This window comes from Glandiceps talaboti, chromosome 2, assembly GCF_964340395.1.
Source record: "Glandiceps talaboti chromosome 2, keGlaTala1.1, whole genome shotgun sequence".
NCBI classification, from domain to species: Eukaryota; Metazoa; Hemichordata; class Enteropneusta; family Spengelidae; genus Glandiceps; species Glandiceps talaboti.
The window spans coordinates 10,368,053-10,390,576 of record NC_135550.1 but is presented as its reverse complement, the minus strand read 5'-3'; the positions used below and the strand labels follow the sequence as shown (position 1 = coordinate 10,390,576).

Below are 22,524 nucleotides of genomic sequence, written 5' to 3'. Positions count from 1 at the left end.
AGAGAGAGAGAGAGAGACAGACATAGAGACAGACACACACAGCTGGAAACAACTTTAATGAGTATACAGATGGTTTGCAGACACATGATGTAACCTTGAAATGAATGCAAATCTTCATCTTTTCATATGTATCATCATATAGTTAATTATTTATATAAAGTGACATCCATTAATTTATCATTTTCCTGTTATATCCTGTTACAGTATCACCTGATTTGCTGAAATGTTCACAACAAAGTGAAAAAATTTCATGTTGGACGAAATATTAGCCGAGGAATAGCTATAAAAAGAAACCTGTCTGTCGGTTCTATATATAGATACTGTACAAGTGTTGTTACAACCACCAAAAACATGTGATTCAATCTCAGGTTCTAGTGTTACAGCTAATGTATCAGTGGAGCCATGCATGGCATCAGGTTTTTAGATTATGGACAGGGTCCTTCTACATGTATATTCATAGTTATATAATCTATTCAGTAGTTTCTGTTTTTTGCACCCAAATTGTAATCCTTTATCCAACATATGGGCTTTAAAGGCCCATGTTTGCATCCCAGGTTCTTACTTTAGTATTGTCTTATCATACGAATGACAATAATTTGAATTTTTTCTTTATTGTAATCAGGACTTATTTCTTCTGACAGACAACTAAATTTTGTCATTAAAATCAGCCATGTGCCTTTAAGGATAAACTTTTGACTACAATGTATAAATACTATATTATCCATAGTAAACTGTGCTGATCAATACACAGATATCATCTCAATCGCCACTTTATCCCAAGACAGACAAACAGACAGGCTGGAATATGTGCATCTTGATAGGTCTGCGGTTAAAAGCTCTGAAACTGATATTCAATCCTTGTCAGAGACATTATCAATCATCGCAACCTCTCGGAAAAACAAGCACACAAGCACGAACGAGTGACAGCACATATTAGGTTTCCAAAAAAAAATTAGCAACAAATTATAAATTACACAATCTCATGCCCTGTAATGGTCAGCACCACCACTGCCTTGACATTTTGTCCTCTTGGTATACATACTACTTCTCTGTCTCTGGTGAACAGTTTTAAAACATGGAACATAAAAAGTAAGAACTCAAACAACATCAAGTTATTTATCATCGAGTAAATGCTATCAAAAGGTCACAAAGTTAGTATTGCTATGAAAGCAAAAGGCAGATGTATTAAAGTAACATTATTACATGATCAAACGTTAGTCAATATTTGTCTTTTGATACAAGGTTTATAAATAGACTATTAAAATACAGAGTGTGACTCCTTTAACAAAACAGAAGTATTGGCAAACAGCCTGATATACAGTTATGTATACTATGACAGACATAAAAAATATACTCTAGTCCACAAATAAGGCTATGATGAGGGGAGCTGAAGGTTACCCACAGGGTTGGATTTCAACCTCTAATGTTCTATTTTGTATGAACTGTGCCCTGCAGCACTTGAAGAACATGTGCCTGTAGTGTACACTTGCCAGATGTAAACTGACTGATTTCATTCCTTTTTGCTAAAAAATGATTGTTGCAATATGTGAAATGGCATTATCTATGCAATTTCATGACTACTAAATATTTAACTTGTTAGATGTAATTAAATTAGTATGTAAATTTATTATTCAAATTTACATCAAAACACAGGACACATATGCTTTGTAATTATCCATGCACAAGTTTTATGAAATTTGCATGATATTGCCTAATTACTAAACATCATAAATTATGCAAATGATTCAATAAAATCAGAAGCTAGATCAACAAGCATTGTAGGTCACAAGCACTTCATTGCCTAACTACACAAATTCCTAAATTATGCAAATGACTCATTAAAATGTAAAGATACATCAACAAGCATTGTAGCCCACAAGCACTTCATTGCCTACCTACAAAACATCATAAATTATGCAAATGACTTAATATTGAAATTAAAAAGATACATCAACAAGCTTTTATAGGCCATGAGCACTTTGTTATTATAAAAATTTAAATGTGCCATTACTGTACATGTCATTTCAAGTCAACATTGTATCTCTATACTTAATGTCATGTAATTAAAATACTCAACACAGCCTGTCAATGTAGGGAATGTGTTGTCCACTTCATGATCAAATATTTATCTCCAACAGGATATCACCTGTCTGACAGCTCATGTTTTATTATCTAATCATCTGTGCAGCCTTGTCTATATCTACCATAATATTCTGAAATGACGTCCTTCCAAGCGACTTAATAGTACACCTTAAAGTCATTCGTTCAGACCAATCTAATTAAAACCCAAAGCAGAAGTCGGCCTAGTCTAGAGGCTATCCTATTGGGTTTGAATCTGAAGATCTCTTAATAACCCAAATGTAACCCAGCGATTTTGCTATTTGCATGAGCTGGCTTAGGAATATAGTATGTTTAATTGTTAGCATGTCAATGTCAAGCCAACATGTAAAGTGAGATAGCCAAAGACTCAAGCTGGGCTATTTGTTCAATACTACCTTCTTTGCTTCTACTTGAATTGTGCCTGGTATTATGTACTGTCACGTATGTTCATATATTTTGGTTTTGGTCGCCAAACATACGTACATTCTAGGAATGGTGACCAAGCCAAAAACATGAACCTAAAAAACAAACAACGATTCGAGCAAAAAGGAAGGTAATAGATCAACTAGCCACCACTACTGCAGTTTTTAATAATCAGATTGTCATTTAGACATAGCAAGGAAGCCTCACATCAAAATACAATCCTGTTTTTTTTATCTATGTCAGGCCAGGTGAGGTGTTCACAACTCAACTGTTGAGTATACTGAAATTAAAGTAATTGGAGGCTGAACATGCGACAACTCATGCATAAATTTACTAGCATTTAATCTACTACTAATTCATTGTTTTGAGAAAAAACAGTGCACGATCCATCTTTCCTAACTACAATACTTCATTTTCACAATATATCCCCAAAATGAAACATTTGACACGATAAATAAAAAAAAGATAATTACATGTCACTACTTCAATTTCAATATTGATTTTAGTATCTTCTCTCAAGATGAAATATGCATGGAATCTGATCTTTACCCTTTGTGAACTTCCGTGTAAAATTCATTAGATGTCAACATGTCCTTGCTTTCACGAGACAAATTTTTTTGACCTTATTCTAAAATATCAAGTCACAGTTTAGTGTACCTAGGCCTTTAGTAATGTTATACATAAGATTGTCCCCCAGGAAATTATTCTATAAAGGAGATACAAGATAATGCAGGTGTTTGCATTTATTTGTAGATTCATAGCCTCCTTGGGCATATTTTCTGACAGAGGATATATCATGAAGTGTATATATACATATTGTATATCATGGATGACTGCAATGACTATATAAAGAGTTGGCCAAGTCAAAGGTCCTCCTAACCTAGAAAAGTAACTGGCTTTCAGAATTGTCAATGCTGACAGCCCAAATAAACGAAACCATGAAGATATACATGGAATGATTTAGAATGCCAAATCCATCTGCTAAAGGTCCTCAAACTCCCTATTTTTATAGCCCAGATACTTGGCTATTTGACTTGACAGGCTGTTTGCCAGAAGAATGAAGAAAAAATATGTTGTGTCAGATAGCCAAGTTTCTGGACTACCTCCTATATAATACACAGGAGATGAAAGTTAAGTGACGTAATATTCAATTTTCTATTAAACAGCACTGAAATCTAATTAAATATATCGATATAGTTCAATGCATTTTCCGATGATTGTGCAATATATGGAAATGTATGATAAAATCTCGTAAATCTTGTAAAGCTTGTGAATCATGAGACATTAATCATCATTGTAATCTGTATACAATATATATATTTTTTTTTTTGGAGGGGGAGAGACAATATGCTAAAGTGAACAATAGCTCATAAGAAATGACCAGGTCATGTACAGATATAGGCAGCAAAGCACTATATAACTTTATAAGTGAACCTCATGAGCCAAAGCAGTGGCTCATTGCAACTAGCAAAATAACAGTATCATATTTCAGTTATATGTTTATTTATGAACAACAGTCAGAGTGATTTCGTGAGGTTGTGTAACTTTATCTGGATATGATTCAATATGTACACTTGGTATATATTGACATTATCAGAGCATGTAAAGAGAGGGTTAATATATGAATAGTTACATAACTGATCCTTTACTTTACCATGGCCATACACGGGCGGGTACTTGAATGAAATCTGAATATTGAGTGGTTGTAGAATATATTATACAATCAAATAATTTCTTAATATTCAGATTCGAATACCTGCAATACTGTATATAGTTCATGTATACATCAACAATATCTTTAAAAATAGCAATCTTAAATTGTGATGGTCAAAATAGGAACTCAGACACCATATGGTACTGGACAATATCCAGTCTGTTCACACTTGTACTATAAGTATAACTGGGTATCTGTCAGGTATTATATAAACATTGACATGCTAGCCCAATGGAACATAATGCCAGTGGAGTCGTAGGACAACTGATTACAGTGCACTGTATTGCAAGAATTTATTTATAATACTGTTTTTTAATGTTTATTAAGTGAGTTTGCAGTTGGTATTGTCAAAATAGTTGCATAATGATTGTTGAACAGTTGTGGTGCAGTAAATCATTATATTGGAAATTTAATGTTTAGGCAATTATAAAGTTATCATATTTTGCTTAAACCTAAACCAAAACAATCCAGTTCTACAGTTACTATGGGTATTGTCACTGTTGCTAGGGATTTTTATTGTACATTAGTAATGTTAATTCATTGTGGCCTACCATACGATTTGGGTACACAAAATCTCAAGTCTCACACACTCTAGACTCTTGGGCTTTACCAGGTTTGAAATACTTATTTTACGTCTGGAAACAAAATATATTTTAGTGTATGCCTTTACCTATATAAAAGTTAAACTGTTGCCATGGATACGGTCATAGTTGCTATGGGTTATCATTTCTGTCTACCAACAAACATACTGAATTTCAATCTAAAATTTCTGAACCCTTTTCTTTACACAGTTACTTCGGATATGGTCATACTATAGTTACTATGGGTGTGGTCACAGTTGCTATATTTTGTTAAATGCATTTGTATGCATCCAAATATATACTTTTCATCATTTAGGTAGTCCATGGAACATCCCATCAAAAACCCAACCCAGTGAGTTATTGACTCAAGAATTTATACCAAATTTGCAATTCCCCTACTGTGGCTAGCTGTCCCCCAAGAACCAATTTGTCAAATATGATCCCCCCTCCTGTAATTACTGAAGGCTCCATATAAGTTATAGGGCTCCTATCTAATCACTAACATGTTCACATAAATCCCAAAGTTGGCAGCTATACTATAGTAGTAATCCAACCAAGTCCTTGCATGATGATAAAAGAAGTCTTTTCTCACTATCTGTCATTTACACAGAGAGAGAGACGGATGGACAGATAGACAGGCGCAGGGACTAGCTGATATACATACATACATACATACATACATACATACATACATACATACACACATACATACATACATACATATACATACATACATACATACATACATATACATACATACATACATACATACATACACACACACATACGTACGTACGTACACACATACATGCATACATACAGACAGACAGACAGGTAAACAGACAGGCAGGCAGACAGACAACAGACAGACAGACAGACAAACAAACAAACACAGTATTATGGACATTCTAGCAGCGCTGTGTAGAATTCTTCCTATAGGCCGGTACCCCATACCCACCACAGGACATAAACTAACAAGACAGTGTGGCTACATGGATGACATGTAAGAACATTCTTGTGAAAGAATTCAATCTATGGAAAGTAAATGTAAATACAATACTTGGATGAATAATATGATATGGCATTGCCAAGTCGCCACTGCAACAGTTTCATTGTTTGAAATATTATCAATAATTTAAGCTGGAATCCATGCTGTTCTTTGAAGAAAATGACACTATAAATTTGAAGCTAGGGTAACACTAGCCAACGACCTTTGGTTTAACCATGCAGAGAGTCGTTCATACTGGACATAATTGATAAGATAAAATTTATGTCGTTTCACAGCTGGTCAGCTCCTGTTACATACACTGATCAATTTTTCACTCACCGCATGTGCCTCGGATATAAAAAATAAATATTTGTGCAGTTACAGTGTACTTTGGGAAAACTAAAACCTATTCTCAGAATAAAACCATGTAGAAAAAAAATCTGGGGTACCACATAAATTTGTGAAACAGAGGTCAAAATGACATCAACATTTTTATATTTTACTAAAAAAATAATTGTTTGGTTTCGGTTACCCGACCCCACCTAGTTTTTTACTGTCGAACATTTTTTTTACGTTTTTGAGAAAAAAATAGTAAGATCACAAAAATTGTGATGTCTCACGAGAAATAGTGGATGTGGAAACTGACAAATTTAAAAAGACAAAATAAAACTGTTCTTCCAATCTGTAATGGCTGTACATCTGATAGGAAGAAATAAATAACACAGAGACCATTTGGAAAACAATGGAAAACCTGTACTAGACACTCATACATGAAAAAAATATATAATAAAATAAAAAATAAAAAATCTACTTACCCCACCCACCTATTCTAAAATTGAGCGTAATTGAAACCACACAATTTTGCTTTATTAACTTGATGGGAAAACAAAAAGATTATCAGTTTCCTGAAAACAAGATGATTAATTTGCCAAATTTCTTTGTAACCAGAATGGTCCAGGGACAAATTTCAATGCATATATCAAAAGTTTGATTTTCAGGGAAAATGGGCTACATCTATGAAATTAATTCAATCATAGACCCATTATGGTTTGATTGTACATAAACAATACTGGGGAAATGTCACTTTCGATATTAAATATAGTTTCTTTGTTTTGTCCTTCTTTCTCTTACTGTCTGGTTCTAATTTTATGACATGTCAATACAATAATGTAGATTACTATTATCATATCAAATTTGCTTACTTTTTAAAAAAAAAAATGTTGTCAATCAATGCCAAGTGTGTACAATGAAGAAAAGTCACTAAACTATCAACAAAAGCATCAGTAAATATTGGAATAAAATACACATAAATAGAACAGAGACATTCCATGGAAGTCACACATTATGAGGAAGTTTGCCTAGATATGAGTACATTCCGGATTATACAAATCAAAGTCTGAGAATTGTCCATTCATGTACTCATTGTACTACAAGGAATACCCTCCATATACCTTTAAGACTAAGGTTTGTATTGAATCAGTGATTTGTTTACATTGAAATTTGAAGGTAGCAAATATACTACACAGTAACACTATGTAAAAAGGGCCTCATAAAGACATTCAGGGTCATTTGATTATAAAGAATGACCTATTGTCGGCTTTAGATCAATATAAATTATGATACTTGTGTTGCTAACAAGTGATCTCCTAAATCCTATATACGCTGAAAGGTACCCTCCCTAGCTTTGCAGGGTCATACAATCTGATGGGATGATGCTTGAGGCAATACAGAGGTAATTTACAACTATTTCATACATTTCAATAATCAATCATATCTAGGCTCAAGAATGACTGAACACATTACAAGTGGTCAGCCAAGAATGGACTGTGCAATACATATTAAAATCATCATAACAATTTTTCTAAAATTATTCAAAACCATATAGAGAAATTTGTATCTCTTATAAACCAATAATGAATATCACATTTCAGTCTATACAAACACACCCCCACACAAACACCTGTACTTTTATGGAAAATTTTCTGAAATAGCTATGAAATTAACCCTTTCAATTTGTGAGGAGAATATTCTATTTGCTTTCCTGCTATAAACATACATAACTACTGTCACATTCTCTACACAGATAAATATAATCAATTATGAGTTGAATTCTTATTGATGCATGAATAGAGTTTTAATGAATTCTTAAAACACAGAGATGTTTATCTTTCTTTCTCTGTAAAACAGACCTAGAAATTATAAGGTAGTATGTGGAATTTAAAATAGGTGTGGTTAGGAAGGCAGATAATAATAATTTATAAGCATGAATTTAATACAGTAATCACTTTGCATGGAAATGCTGGTTGAGATCATAACTTATGATAAACTAATACTTTATGTATATATTTATTTAATATCACAGTACACACCACCTACAGGAACTTGGCTAGTTTATTTTTGTTGTTGAATACTGTAATTGTAATATATCTATGTGTGTATGGATTCCTACGTGGCTTGAAAATGTCATTAGTATACTGTCATGCCAGTGTGTCAAGTCAGATAGCCAGTCTCTATAGGTTAGTATATTCAGTATGCATGTAGTTTTTAGCATACTTCGGTTAGTGCCACAATCTATATGTCTGCTGGTCTTCACATGTACATTATTTTGTACAATGAACAGGTTGCATCATAGTGCTATTCATAGTACATTATTCTTCACAATCACAATATAACTGAGTTTCAATTCTGTCATTATGTAGCTGACCTGACAATAACTCCTGTCAAATTACAGTAGAATGATGTGGAAAGCTTTTCAGGGGAAGTTTGAAAACAAAGAAAGGGCACAAAATGTTGACCTATAGTCTATTATTATCCATGACAGAAGCTGATAAACAAAGGTATTGTTTAATCACCTGACTCCATACTCATTGTTTTATCTATTTATTGTGAAACAGGAAAGTACCAATTTCTTCCAGACTACCAGATTATTTAATTTAGTCTGATATTCACTATTATTGACTTTCAATTTTCCTCAAATCAATCTTATTTACAAAAAATTTGTTACTTTGAACATAACCTCTCTTTGTTTTCATGTACATTCAACTTAAAATAAGATTACCAACTACAATGAATTAACATAATTAGTAACTGAGTATACATATGTAAATAATACATTCCAAGGTACAGAGTTATAGAGTAAATATACCCAATACACCTTTAGACTGAACAGGACTAACAATCAACTGATTCAGTCACTGTTGTCGTTTACGTAATACAACAAGTCCACAGGCACTTGTTTACCCGAGATATATCAGAATATGTTTAAATCAGAATACATCAATAATATTGATGTATTTGACCAATTATATATGAAAGGGATAAAATAACACGAGTTTCTATGTTCACAAAAGTCCACACACTGTATATATATATTTCGCGATGTGTAGACTTACGCGATCATAGAAACCCATGTGTTATTTTAGCCCTTTCCGTTTATAATTGGCCAAAGACGTCAACATTAGTACATGTATTGATATTTTATTGTGTTCCGACAGCAACATATATTCTGATACATATCTTGGGGCAACACGTGCCTGTGAGCAGGTTGTACATAATATAAGAGTTTGTGAGTGTGTCTATGACACAATTGCTGTCATATTGTTATGTTCACAGAAACTGACATATTGACAATACCATAGGTCAAATGTTCAATGCATAACAGCACGCAATACTCTTGTACACACCCCGGTACACACACCCAGGTTAAGTTTCACTTGTAAAAATCACATTCTATGTGAGGACATCCTGTTTACAACCTTAGCGCAAGTCATGGTTCACTTTTCACAACATATTTCGTTTCTCACAGACATTTGATACAGTCACTCTGTTTACTACAATATCGATTACATTTTTAGAATCGGTGTGCTACACGGCAACAGTTCCCAACTTGTTAGTCATATTCTGGCTTTATCAAAGTACCAGATAGTAAATCTCAGAGAGTTCAATTTGAAATTTTGTATAATCACAAAATTAGATGATATACTAAGCTGTTTAACTATAAAATGGTGAAAAGACTGATTTCTGAGTACAATTGCCAAGTTCAATATCAGAGTGAATATAAGTTTAATATGTGCAGTCGTCATAAATAGATTCACGTAACTTGGTGGCAAACTTCACCTCACAAACAAGATAAGAAGTGGGATCTGTGTCTCGAAATGGTCCCAGACAATAAGGAGGAAAAGTGAATATTCTACCATATTTCGACACTAACCCATTGCAGTACACTCCTGACCACAGGTACTCGAATCAATGTGTAGAGAAAAAAAAGTATTGTATATAATAAGACGTCTTATGTATATACAATACTTTTTTTTTTCTACACATTGATTCAAGTACCTGTGCTCCTGACAATGCTGACGAGATATCAGCGAAAATTTTGGATTCAAATTTTTTTGACTCTGTGAGTACAAATTTTCAAGTTTTATAGTTTTAACATTCACAGCCTACTAGAGTTTCAACTACAAATACGGGACAACTACTGCAGTGAAAGAATTTATGGGCTGCCGCATAAACAAATGAGACAGCAGCACTTAGAATAATCTAGAGGCTATAGCCTACACTTAGCATGGTAATGGGTATTTGCCTTGCCTCAAATTGTGATGGGATGTTTAGAAGTACATTGTCAAACACACTTGTGCCACAAAGCACATGACCTTGTGTACAGATTTCCAATAGTTCAGCTATTGTATATTGCAGACAATCTCTGTCTTTCATTGCCCTTAGGCACTCATTCAGCTTGGTAACTTGCAACTGACAAATACATGTACATGCATGTACTACAACTCAATGGACTAGCGTACATTACTTGTACCCACATTTTTAGTGAGACTATTTATAGCAGAACTATCCCTGTAGTGCATTGCTATTGTCAAGACTATGACGAGGACAGGGTGGTAAATCACAATTCTCATGCAAATGATACGTCACGAGCACCTCAATTGCTGGTACACCGCACACTGTATGATGAACAACAGATCAGAAATTCAATTGCACTTGACCCTATGTCTGCAAAACTAAACGAAAAGTTCTAAATTTCACTCTTCAAAACTTTGATACACAATCTCTCAGTGAAACTTATAATTCTTGATCTTAGGCTGGTTGATTTGAGCAACTTGCAGACATACTTTATAATAGAACCTATTTCAACCTTTTCAAACCATCAGGCTATAAATATACATGTACTGTAATGAACTCCAGAAATACAACCGTCAAAACTTGCAATTATTTGGTTATATCTGCAGCACTTGACCTGACCTGCATAGCCATGTAATACAGACGTCCACTTCATACAATAGGCATGCTAAGAATGCAGAAGAGGGTTATGTCAAAAACATATGGAAACTGGTGTATTTTTACTTTCAGGCAAAAAAAAATAATATAGGCTGATGATACTCTTTACATTATAAACATATTAACTGCAGGATTCAATAGTTTTGCATCAGAACTTTGCAAATATTACTGGTCCTACTATACCAGCATGTTATATAATACTGTCTCAACCCTGGACAGCATTCCATATATGGCATCATATATTGCCTTAAAAAGTACAGCAGTCAGGTTCACTACATTCCATCTATTATTCCACTCATGCCTCAGTATACATATGGAATCATGCCATTGTTTCAACTCGGAATGTTCTGGGATATTTGCTGGGAAGGTGAAGCTTTTAATGTGTCAATAACCCCTGATGGGCAATACGAGGGAAATAGTTAATAAAAGTACTTCATCAAAAATTGCAATTTGCAAAATACTCATATTTTAGCATTCCATCTACACACAAATTATAATTACAAATTAAATCAATATATATTTTTTGACATGTAAACTTCCACTTGACAAATACGGAAAATATTTGATAGTCACAATAGGGGTGTTTGGGCATTCAGGTCGAGATGTAATCTATCCTCCTCATCGGCCACTTTTAAACATATGACACTCAAGCACAGATGTCCATACTGGGGACTGTCATATAAATATATCATATTGTGTATATAATTTAAACAAGCCCTCAAATTGAAGACATAGCCCCCACCCCCAACTTGTCTGTTTTATGGCACTTATTGTGCAAATTTGATAAAACTTCATAATTTATTTACAATTTGCTTGTTTGACCTTGAATATGGGGTCAAAGTCAAAGATCAAGGTATAAAAAAGAAAGCTGACCTTTGCGTATAGACATTTAAATTGGGTCTTGGTGTATTAACTTCTTGAATTAACATAGAAAGAAAATTTCGGTTATTTCACCTTGAAAATGTTTTCCAGGGTCAAAGGTCATGGTCTCGTTAGAAAGTTCATCATTCATAAAGTAAGGGTAGATACTTGAATGGTGTCCATATATATCAAACTTTGGAGATAACAGGCAAAATACTCATATGCTTTCTTATCACAAATATAGCCATCATTTTGCTATAAAGGTCAAGGTCATGAAATTAAATAAAAGACTTGTTAAGGTCATGAAATTAAATAAATGACTTGTGTATGCCTCACAGTAAAACCAAAGTCACGATTAAGATAAATTATACTACTTGAAATGTTTGATTCAAAAAGCAATGAGGATAACCCTAATTTGGCCTTGAAGAAGACATTCAAGGTCAAAGGTCAATGGCTTAAAAGCTCATATTTGATAATATGGGTGTAGACACTTGAATGGCGTCACCACGTATTACATCTTATTTACCAATAAATATGGCTGCTATCTGATTTAGTCGCAAAACAAAGTGACATGCATATAACCTTTGTGCCAGGTTTATCTGAAATCGGTTGGTGCATGCAACAAATATGGCCACCATTCAGCCATATTTGCTTGCTCGCAATACAAAGTGACATGCACATGTCTCGAATAGCATGTTACCTTTGTGCCAGGTTTGGTTGAAATCAGTTGATACATGCCAGAGATATGAGGATGAACGCACACACAAGTCACATGGACTGATGGACGCATGGATGGAACCCCAATGTATACTAATAGCCCCCTTCGGGCAGTGCCAACATGTTGGAGCTACTAACCGTTCAATGACAAACAGTGTGTGACAAATGACAAACAAAGAAACTGGGTCAGGGGTGAACAAATCATTTTGTGAACTGGTGGTCCCTCTACCAGTGCCTTAAAAAATCCAGTGGTCCTGCTGAAAGAATTAGTGGTCCCGGGTCCCGCTTATGTGAAACATTAAATCTTGCCTATGAATCTGTATATTCAGATGACTTTTTAACATTAACAGTATGGTCCGACGGACCAGACAAGGTAAAATTTGTGTGGTCCGCCGACCGGACCCAGGACCAGTGGATTTGTTCACCCCTGTGGGTTATTGTTTCATTTCACTCTATAATAATACTGATACATAAACAACCAATAATATATATGACAGACCCAAAATTTGCTGGTACAAGCAGTAGTACTTCATTTCTTTGCAAGGAAAGTATACCCATCTTTAATGATTCTACCCTTTTTGACACTCTCACAGTTGGATGTACATTAGAAGATGATAGCAAACGTTACTGGAGAATTATTGGCAAGAAACTCTGGCCTATTAACAATATATCATAGTAAACAGTAGTTGGCAGCCATCACAGTGTGTTGAAATATTGTTGGAGTGAATGCAGCACATATTCTAGCGCTATATAATTAAAAGCTAGAACATTTCCACTAATTCAAAGCTTTTGTTGACACAGATATTTGATCTGTATTCAAACAATTAATGGCATTTATTGTGTAAACTACCAGTGGAGGATCAGGTTTCCTGTATAATTTTTTTTTTTAAATGTCACTGTTCTTCACATTTACCTTTAATATTAGATATGTCGACAAACTAAATTTGTTACATAGTATCCGATAGGTACAAAATTTATGCTAAAAATATTAAATTATATTTCTGAAATGGATTTTTTAAGAAATTAGATTTTGAATGAATTGTTCATAAACTGTCAATATATGGTTACATTTTCCTAGACTGATTGCAATACCGTTACAACTGTGCATCTTTTCTTCACAAATGTTCTAAATGCTAAACAATTATCGCAAACCCGAGAGTGCATAATTCTGATATTTGCATTATACATGCTTGATAAGTTTTTCTTTTTGACAATGTCCCTATTAGGTCATACTATGTTTACTATAATACTGTGTGATGTTACAATGCCATCCATACCACCAGCCTGGAACCATATTCCATTGCAAGACACTTTGAGTTCACATAGTTCACAGGCGAGTTCGACCACCATGCTCTAAGCTCAGCCTCAATCACATACCATTCATCAGTCCCCTGTCTGTCTCTACTCTGACTGCAGCATTATTAGAGAGATGTAGACCATCTGTCTTTTTACCACAGCTATTTTTGCCTCAAGATCTATACGCTCAACAACACTCAGTAGGAGTGGTGGAGAAAAAAAAACTATGTCAGGGATTTTAAAACTATTAGTACACATTGTCAGAATTTCAAGTCATGTCCAGAGAAAGGTATGCTGGCATTTATCCAGAATGCCTATAGTTACTGACTGTGGAAACTACAAATCTGTAATATAGAGTTGGACTCATAATCATTCAAACCATGGGTGGTGGTGTTACTCCAATCAAAACATGCAAACTTTAGTCTTTCAATTTAATTATTTTCACCAGTAACCTCCAAATAAGGTGTGCAATCGAAAATACAATTTAAGAAGTACACTATAATATAGCCTCTGCAAGCTATTGTTGAATAAGATTAGATTGTCTAAAACTGAAGTGCTGCACTGTTCATTGTTCACACTGACCTAGCACAAGTTTATTACTGTACATTTTCTTTATGTCGATCACCAAGGACAAAAAATGTTGACCTGTATTTCCTTTTAGTATGACATCTAACTTCTAAGTCCTACCTTTTAACAATAGGGTTGGGCACACTTGATTATATCTCTATAGCATATTGCAATCACAAAGTTAAATGCATTGAAGCAACAACGCCCACACCTACACATGAAGCATTCATCAAAGATCCGGAATTTGTTCCATTTCCACAGGGATATTATGAAATTGCGCAAATCACAAGCTATCCCTACCATTTAGCTACATGTATACATGTTCTGTATAGAACAATTAAGTTTTATATAAAAGTGACTGTATCTATGTTTAAATTTGAAAAATCCATGTGAACCAGATTCACAGACCAGTATCATATTCCTGCCCAATGGTCATTTAAAGTATACACTACATGACAAATATAAAACATATGCTAGCAGCTTCACCTAGGAATTTAGAATGGATCAAATGAATGACTTATGTAACTGTCAATTTTGGTCCTGAAGTTCACCCTGTACTCCAAAATGTCACTGGCACCTACATATGTCATATATACTTCGTAGGGAAGACATGGTAATATACTAGTAGTGTTATTACTGTATGGAAGAGTTGGTGAACTACATTGCAAAAGGTCAAAACATAACTTTCTGTTAGTGTACGCATACGTACATCGGATCATAAACGTGTCAAAAATACAAAAATCGTCTGTACTACCATGTGTGTTTTTAACATTGGGGAAAAAAACTTACAGTAACTTAAACCACCGTGACCAAGGCGTGAATGAATAGGGGTCAGTCATAATTTACCGTTACCATTTACATCTGTCAAATTGGGACGAACATCTATTGTCACACGTTTAAGTTTGAAGTCAATATTTGATTAGAAGCTCAGATCTAGAGTGTACTTACAGATGGTCGTTTCCATTCAAATGCTCGTGGAGGTTTCTGGCTGTAAAACAGCGACTGATCATTTGCGGGAAAGTCGGGATCTTCCCAAAGTATGCCTTTAGCCAAGCATTCTCTCTTGATTTTATCGTAATCTTGTTCGCTATGAAACTCTCCCCGTTTAGGACCCATGGTTGTAAGGTGACGTTGCGTTACAGCTCACAAAGGCTACGGAGATAAAAAGGATGGCGAGGAAAATGTGAGGGAAAATGAGGAGCAGCGTAAATGTTCTAACGGTTTGGATTTTTAAAGAGAAACGTATTACGTAAACGATGCGGTTGCACAAACAAATGATGAGACTGTACAATATTATTGAACACTTCACGTCAAAAGGACTTCAAAAGGGGTGTGCCGAACTCAACAAAATTACGTATATTTGCACATGTCTAATACCATTTAACATAACAAACTAACCAAGGGGCCGGGCAAACCACACACGAAATTTAAACACAGGTTGTAAAACTACGTGTTTCTTCGATCTCAAATTGGAGGCCAAAATAAGGATGACAAATCCACAATTATTGCAATTTTAGCCTTATATAACAAGCAGAGTAATTTAAAACGAAACATATTATCTCATCAAAAGTATATCGCACTGCATGCTCACCTTTAGACGCGTGCTTCCGTCCTCACAGTGCGAGTCAGGCCAAATGTTTATCAGACGAGAGTGGTTCATTCAAATGCAAACGAGACAACCTGAAAACGAGGCTGTTCCAGGGTTTGTGGATCGTACCATTGTGAAGTGGGGGGGGGCTAGGGAGAAGCATAAAATATTGCCGTGGTTTAATCACGATGTGTGTAAACACATGAGGATTTTTGGTTTTGAAGATTTAAAAAATATTAGCATTAATTAAAACTATTTCACTATGGTGATCGAAGGACATCGAATGACAAAAAATTCAACAGTATAACATAGTTTGGTGACCATGAACCCCCTAAGAAACAAATGTTCACGACCAACTCTAAAATTACATGAAGTATACGAGATTTTTATGAATGACTACGTACGCATGGTCAAAGATTAGCATTTCAACCACATACTGTACACTCGTGACCCATAATCTGTGTAAAAATAAAGAAAAAAATGTCAGTAATATTGAAAATTATAACATAACAGACATCGAGTGCATGCAGCGGACTTTCTTTATTTCAGTTGAATTTCGCTGTCCTAGAAAAATTTATCAATTTTAATATAATTATGCCGTTACATTTTCGTATGGGCGGCTATTTACCAGCGTAGAATCCATAACTCCCCCCCCCCCCAATATATAACATTACGGATAGCGAATGTCTTGTGACTTTAACATATCGCTTTATATGAGAGCGTGACATGATATACATGTATCTCATCAAATCTAGCTTGTGTCGTGAATTCAATCCTTCTCAATTTTCAAATGTGACCTCGCCATTTTATGATAAAACTTTTTATAGGCAAAATGATAAAGCTCATAGATGGTTTGCATTTCATGACACAATCCCATCCTTTTGACCACAGCTTCGTAAGTACATTGATATGATATGATATGATATGCTGTGATGTGATGTGATCATGGTGATGTGATGTGATGTGATGTGATGTGATGTGATGTGATGTGATATATGATGTGATATGATGTGATATGATATGATATGATATGATATGATATGATATGATATGACACATATCATATCATTGTACAACTGCCGACATCAGACCATGGACGAATTGAACCTGTTACAAACATGGGGAAGTAAACATTGTGGTGAGAGAGAGGGCTAGTGGTGATATTTTCCTCTGTGCCATTGACATGTACTCATCTTCATACAGTAAAAGATTGTACATTGCCCAATGAAGACCCGACATCTCCTCGAGCAAAATCCCAATTTTTTCCCCTACTTGTATGTTGTTCCATTTTATCTTAAGACTAGTAAAAGTTATAATACCATTATCTGATACCACGGTTTCCACGGCAGATCAGGGCATGTTGCAAGATAAAGTTTTTTTTTGGGAATTTTGCACAATGTTTCGAAATATCTAAAAAAAAAAATTCTCTTTCACCAAATTCAATATGAAAGTTTCAGCCGCTGCCTAACGAGAGAGCGCATTCGTTATATGTGGAAGGAACGCCGGGATCTCTTAGACTCTCTCACAGTCATCGGGCCATCGCATCGCTGAAACTGTTTTGTATGTACATAATTATATTAAAATTGTACTGTGGGTCATCATCGACTCACGTGACATTGGGCTAATCATTTGTTGACGTGTTACTGCGATGCCGGGCATCTCAATAACACGGAGTCGAAGTAACAAGGTACAGTACAAGGATATTCTAGTACAATTATTCAATAGATATTGATACATACAAATCAGCAATGAGAGCGTCTACAGAATCTTTCAGGCCATAAGTTACTATATCAAGAAGCTTGTAATAGTTTGACCTCTAACTGACATGTTATTTTTTTTATTAACATCTCTACATTTGATATATTCTATTGAGATGTAACCAGTTTTCCATTTCCCAGACTCTGTTATCGTCTTTTTTTCTTGAGTCGTCCATTTTTCTGTGTATACATTGTTTTTAAAAAAGCTACTAACTTTATAAATTTCAAAAAAACATTGCAAGGTAAAAATAAACAGTGTGTTGCCTAACCTCGATGAGGCAATGCGATCTTGTTATGATAACAAAGTAACTATAAATTACACCAGACTACAGCAAGAGATCTGATGTAGTTAAATTTTATGGATCAGTTTGGGCCCGTATGTGAACGTTATTTATATATTTTATAGAACACATGATGTACCAGCTTATTTACACCAAACGTTCCCGCCAGGTGTAACAAGGAGACATCAATCTGGACAATAACCATGGATGAAAGTAACACCGTGCGAGGTAGCTTTTTTTTTTATTTATAGCTATGGACTCATACACTTTGAGGTAGGTGATGCCCCCCCCCCCCACAGGCACTTGTTTCCCGAGATATGTATCAGAATGTTTCTACCAGAATACAATAAAATGTGGATAATATCGATAATATTGCCTTATTTAGCCAAGTATATATGAAAGGGGTAATAAAATTAAACTTGCTTCTGTGATGGCGCAAGTTCACTCACCGCGAAGTCTCTTCTTTCGCGTTTACAAGCAGTGCTCGATAGCACTTCAAGAGCGAATATTTTCCTGACACAGTGAGTCAGATTACAATTTTGCGGCATAAACTGCAGTGGGGTCGTTTTTGAGATAAAATCAATTACAGTATCATAATATGAGAAAACGAACAGAATGATGTCGATAATATACATCAAACCTCCATCAAAGTTATACATAATCTTAATTTTAGGGTGTAAAAGTTGTAGCGGAACTATAATGTATGGAAAGTCTGTTACCAATTTTGCTATAACCTTATTTTAGACTAATAGTAATACAGGGGTTGACTGTGCAATTGGTGAAAATGACTTTTATGGGTCCCTGAAGCATAAAGAAACAGCTAAGATAAAACCAGTTTTGTGATTGCCTATAAACTGACACCCACACAAATGTCAAAGAAGAAACACTGTGACACCACACTGTAGTAGTTGGTGGTACGTAGCTATTAGTAATACCACCAAATGAAATCCTAATCTATCTTGCCTGGAATTTATGCAAATGAGGGTTTTGAATTCGGGAGATGGGGGAATCAAAATTCTATGTTGCCTAAATTCTAGGCTATAATTAATGTAGAGATAAAATGATAAGTTTTCGACGTAATTTCAAACTATGATTTCGAATTTATGTATTCAGCATTATAGAATTACGTGTGATTTTGAAAGTTGGTTTTTGGATGATGACATCGCATTTCGGATGACACACGAAGGCAATGGGTGATTAAAATAACAAATCTACCTGCTTCCAGCTATTACCTGACCTGTAGGAAGCTCTGTTCAGCAATTATATGGGGATGGGTCGGAAGAGATATGTCTGTAGTGCAAAATACTACACCCCCAACCCATCGCCATCTGCTTTTGAAAACACCAGTGTCCCCTTTAACATTCCGGTACTGGGAAAAGGTTCATATTTTGATTTGCGATTCTAGTTTCAAATTACGAATATTGAAATCAACATCCGAAAACCTAATTCCAAAATCACATGTAATTCTAAATGTTGGTTGATTCATACGAATTCATAGTTTGAAATTACATTTACAAACCCGCATTTCGTCTCCAGATAGATTAGGATTCAAGTTCACTTGGCCATCATTAGTCACACACCAGTAGTGTTTGTTACTTTTTCTTTTCCCCAAACCGGACGTACACCATTTAACATGAACAATCACACGACAGACACTGTAGTAGTAGTAGTATGTATAACTTTCTATCTTTCTTTCTTTTTAATAATGTTCCCACGCCAGCAATTAATTATAAGCTATATTACAATACAATAGGACCTCGTAGGCTCTAATAGATGACAATTCTTGTACATAAGACACAATGCAAACAATAAAAGACATTCACAGCATATTTGTATTCACAAACTTCCTGACTGAGGCTCTGTTTAAAATGTTTCTGTGAGTTAGCAAATCTGAAAGGCATGTATGCAGGTAGGCGTGTCCCTCACAAAGTTCCTAAGGCTTTGCTATGGTGAACCAAGGAAGTCTGAGAAGAGCGTTGGCGTGTGCTCAAAGTCACAGTTCCTGAGGCTGTGTTATGTATACTTATTGTGATTTGGTAAAGTTTGAAAGGCATGTGTAGGAGTGAGGTGTGTCCTTTAAAATTCCTGAGACTGAGTTATGATTGGTTTTGACATAAATATTGTTAGATGCTGAATGATGTCACATTTATCTTTCCTAAACTTACTGTAACTTCTATGTGGTGGGTGTGGATGTTATCATGGTTTCAAGTGGTTGCCTGCTGCCATGAAGTGAACAGCAGTTAAATTAATGGGGTCAGATTGTGAAACCAAAGTGTCTGTTTGTACTTTTCTGGTTCAGCTACATTGCCACCATGGAATACACTCAAACCACAGCAAAACAGTTGAACCAGCATAGCCACTGTACCCAACATCATTATTGGTTTCTCCATACAGTCTGTCTCACAGCAACTTTTGATTGTAAGAGTTATTATGGCTAATTAGAGTGAATGATATCCGATGTAGCAGTTACTATTTTTGTAAATACATTCCATTTCAGCACCATTATTTTGTCTACATGATAATTATGGTCAATTAAAAGATAACAATACACTCTATATACTTGTTATATTTCATACTCGTATAATACAGATTGAGTCTAAAAATGAACAAAACATACAGAATACCTGTATCTTTCTCAATAAATAATTTATATATTCATTGTATAAATGACACACACACACCCTTAAGCTGTATTTGTACATTTCTAAAGGCCCTATGATATAATATAAACAATTGCTCATTTCAAATCTATTTTGTCTGTTTCTAAATATACCACCCAGGTAAGTTAGATGTAAATTTATTTAAAATGTCCATTCATAAATGTAAATTTATTGAATATGTCCATATGGTTATGGTATTAATATGCTGTTTTGGTACAAGTGAATACTTTTGTACATTTCATATAGTAGAAAATACATTATTTTGCATAAAAGATGTAGTGAAAATAGTAACATTTGCTTTTTAATCTCCGGGTTAGCAAACTATGTGGAGCACCATATTGTACAGTCGAGACAAAAACAATGTGTCGGTGGTTTCAAGTTCAAAGTTTATATTACCTATCACTTCAAACCGACTATGTAAATCTCTTCAAGGTCCTGAGCTTGCTTTTTTTTATCTATATTTCATTTTGTGAAATAATAATCAAATTGAATGAAAGGCAAACACTTGTTAATTTGCAGTTCTATTAACATACTACACATGAAATGAACATGATTATAGGATTGTCACTTTCCGATTAGAAATTGAAGAACCCAATATCAAATATATATTGTATCATTTATTACACTATCTGATTGCACTACAACTGTATTGTTTATTTTTATACCAAAGTATTTCTGTTCCCATAACCCTTTTTTTCAAATTAGCACATTTTCTCTAAAAAAAAGTATAGTAAACGCGTATAAAATAAAATATTGGTGGCCCAATAAATAAAACAATATTAAATGTATCAACTGGGGACGGGTGTGTCAATATTGGTTTCTTTGGGTTGTTTTTGTTTGAATTTTAAAGCCTTTAATATAATTTTACCGCCAAAAAAATATTAGGCAGTCAGCTCGTTAGTTATTATTAAACACAACTTAACATAAAACTGATTCAAATGCAGAATTGATAAAGTTAATCACAGCCTCTCTTGATTTCATACTTTCACAGCTTCTTTGTGTCTGCTTCACCAAATCTGGCTGATGGTTCAGTTTGTACTGGGTAGAGGCTGGGTTAAGTGTGACTAACATTTGGGCAAGATGACCGAGAGAAATTTACACGGTCACTAACTACATATTAGATTACTCTAAAACTATGCACACCAATTTTACGCTTGTCCATAAATATAACGAGATATGCATTTTATATGTTGCTGCATTCCAAAATATAAACACAAAATAACTTTCGTCACAAATTATAACACTTACAAAATAAATACAACCATTGGAGATCTAATGCACTTTGTCGGCACCATCAAAAAATATTTCAAATAATGCCAGCTTCTGGTAAACTGTTGTCCAGTCAGAAGCATATACAGGAAATAAAATCTCTGATGGCTGTATTCCCTTCTTTACAGAAATATTTGAAATCCTTTTTCAGAAATTATTTTTCAGAAAATCTAATAACTCCTATACCAAAATTTTCCACATCAAATCTAGAATTAAATTTATTTGCACATTGTTTTATCTAACTTTCATTTCCTTTGTCAGAAAAATGATATATTATTCCTTCCTACTGCTACTGATTAGCTGTTCTGATTATCATCACACGATTGTGCAGCATATTCAGATTTCTGATTCAGCTTTCTTTTCTTCTGTGACCATCTTATGAATACATTGTCACTTGGATGAACTGTGGATAAAGAAGGTCAGAGTGGAATAA

At 34.5% G+C, this 22,524-nt stretch overlaps 1 protein-coding gene across 2 annotated transcripts in view; it reads right to left on the bottom strand.

Moving 5' to 3' along the window:
• The window catches only part of LOC144449988 (calpain-1 catalytic subunit-like), a 50,662-nt gene extending 34,471 nt beyond the window's left edge, over positions 1-16,191 (bottom strand). For both annotated transcript variants that reach the window (XM_078140557.1, XM_078140563.1), the window contains exons 1-2: positions 16,128-16,191; positions 15,485-15,688 (exon numbers count right to left, since the gene is read on the bottom strand). In XM_078140557.1, coding sequence (XP_077996683.1) covers positions 15,485-15,652 — 168 coding nt within the window. In that variant the 5' untranslated portion in view covers positions 15,653-15,688; positions 16,128-16,191. The remainder of the gene's footprint in view (positions 1-15,484; positions 15,689-16,127) is intronic.
• Positions 16,192-22,524: the final 6,333 nt, after the last annotated feature.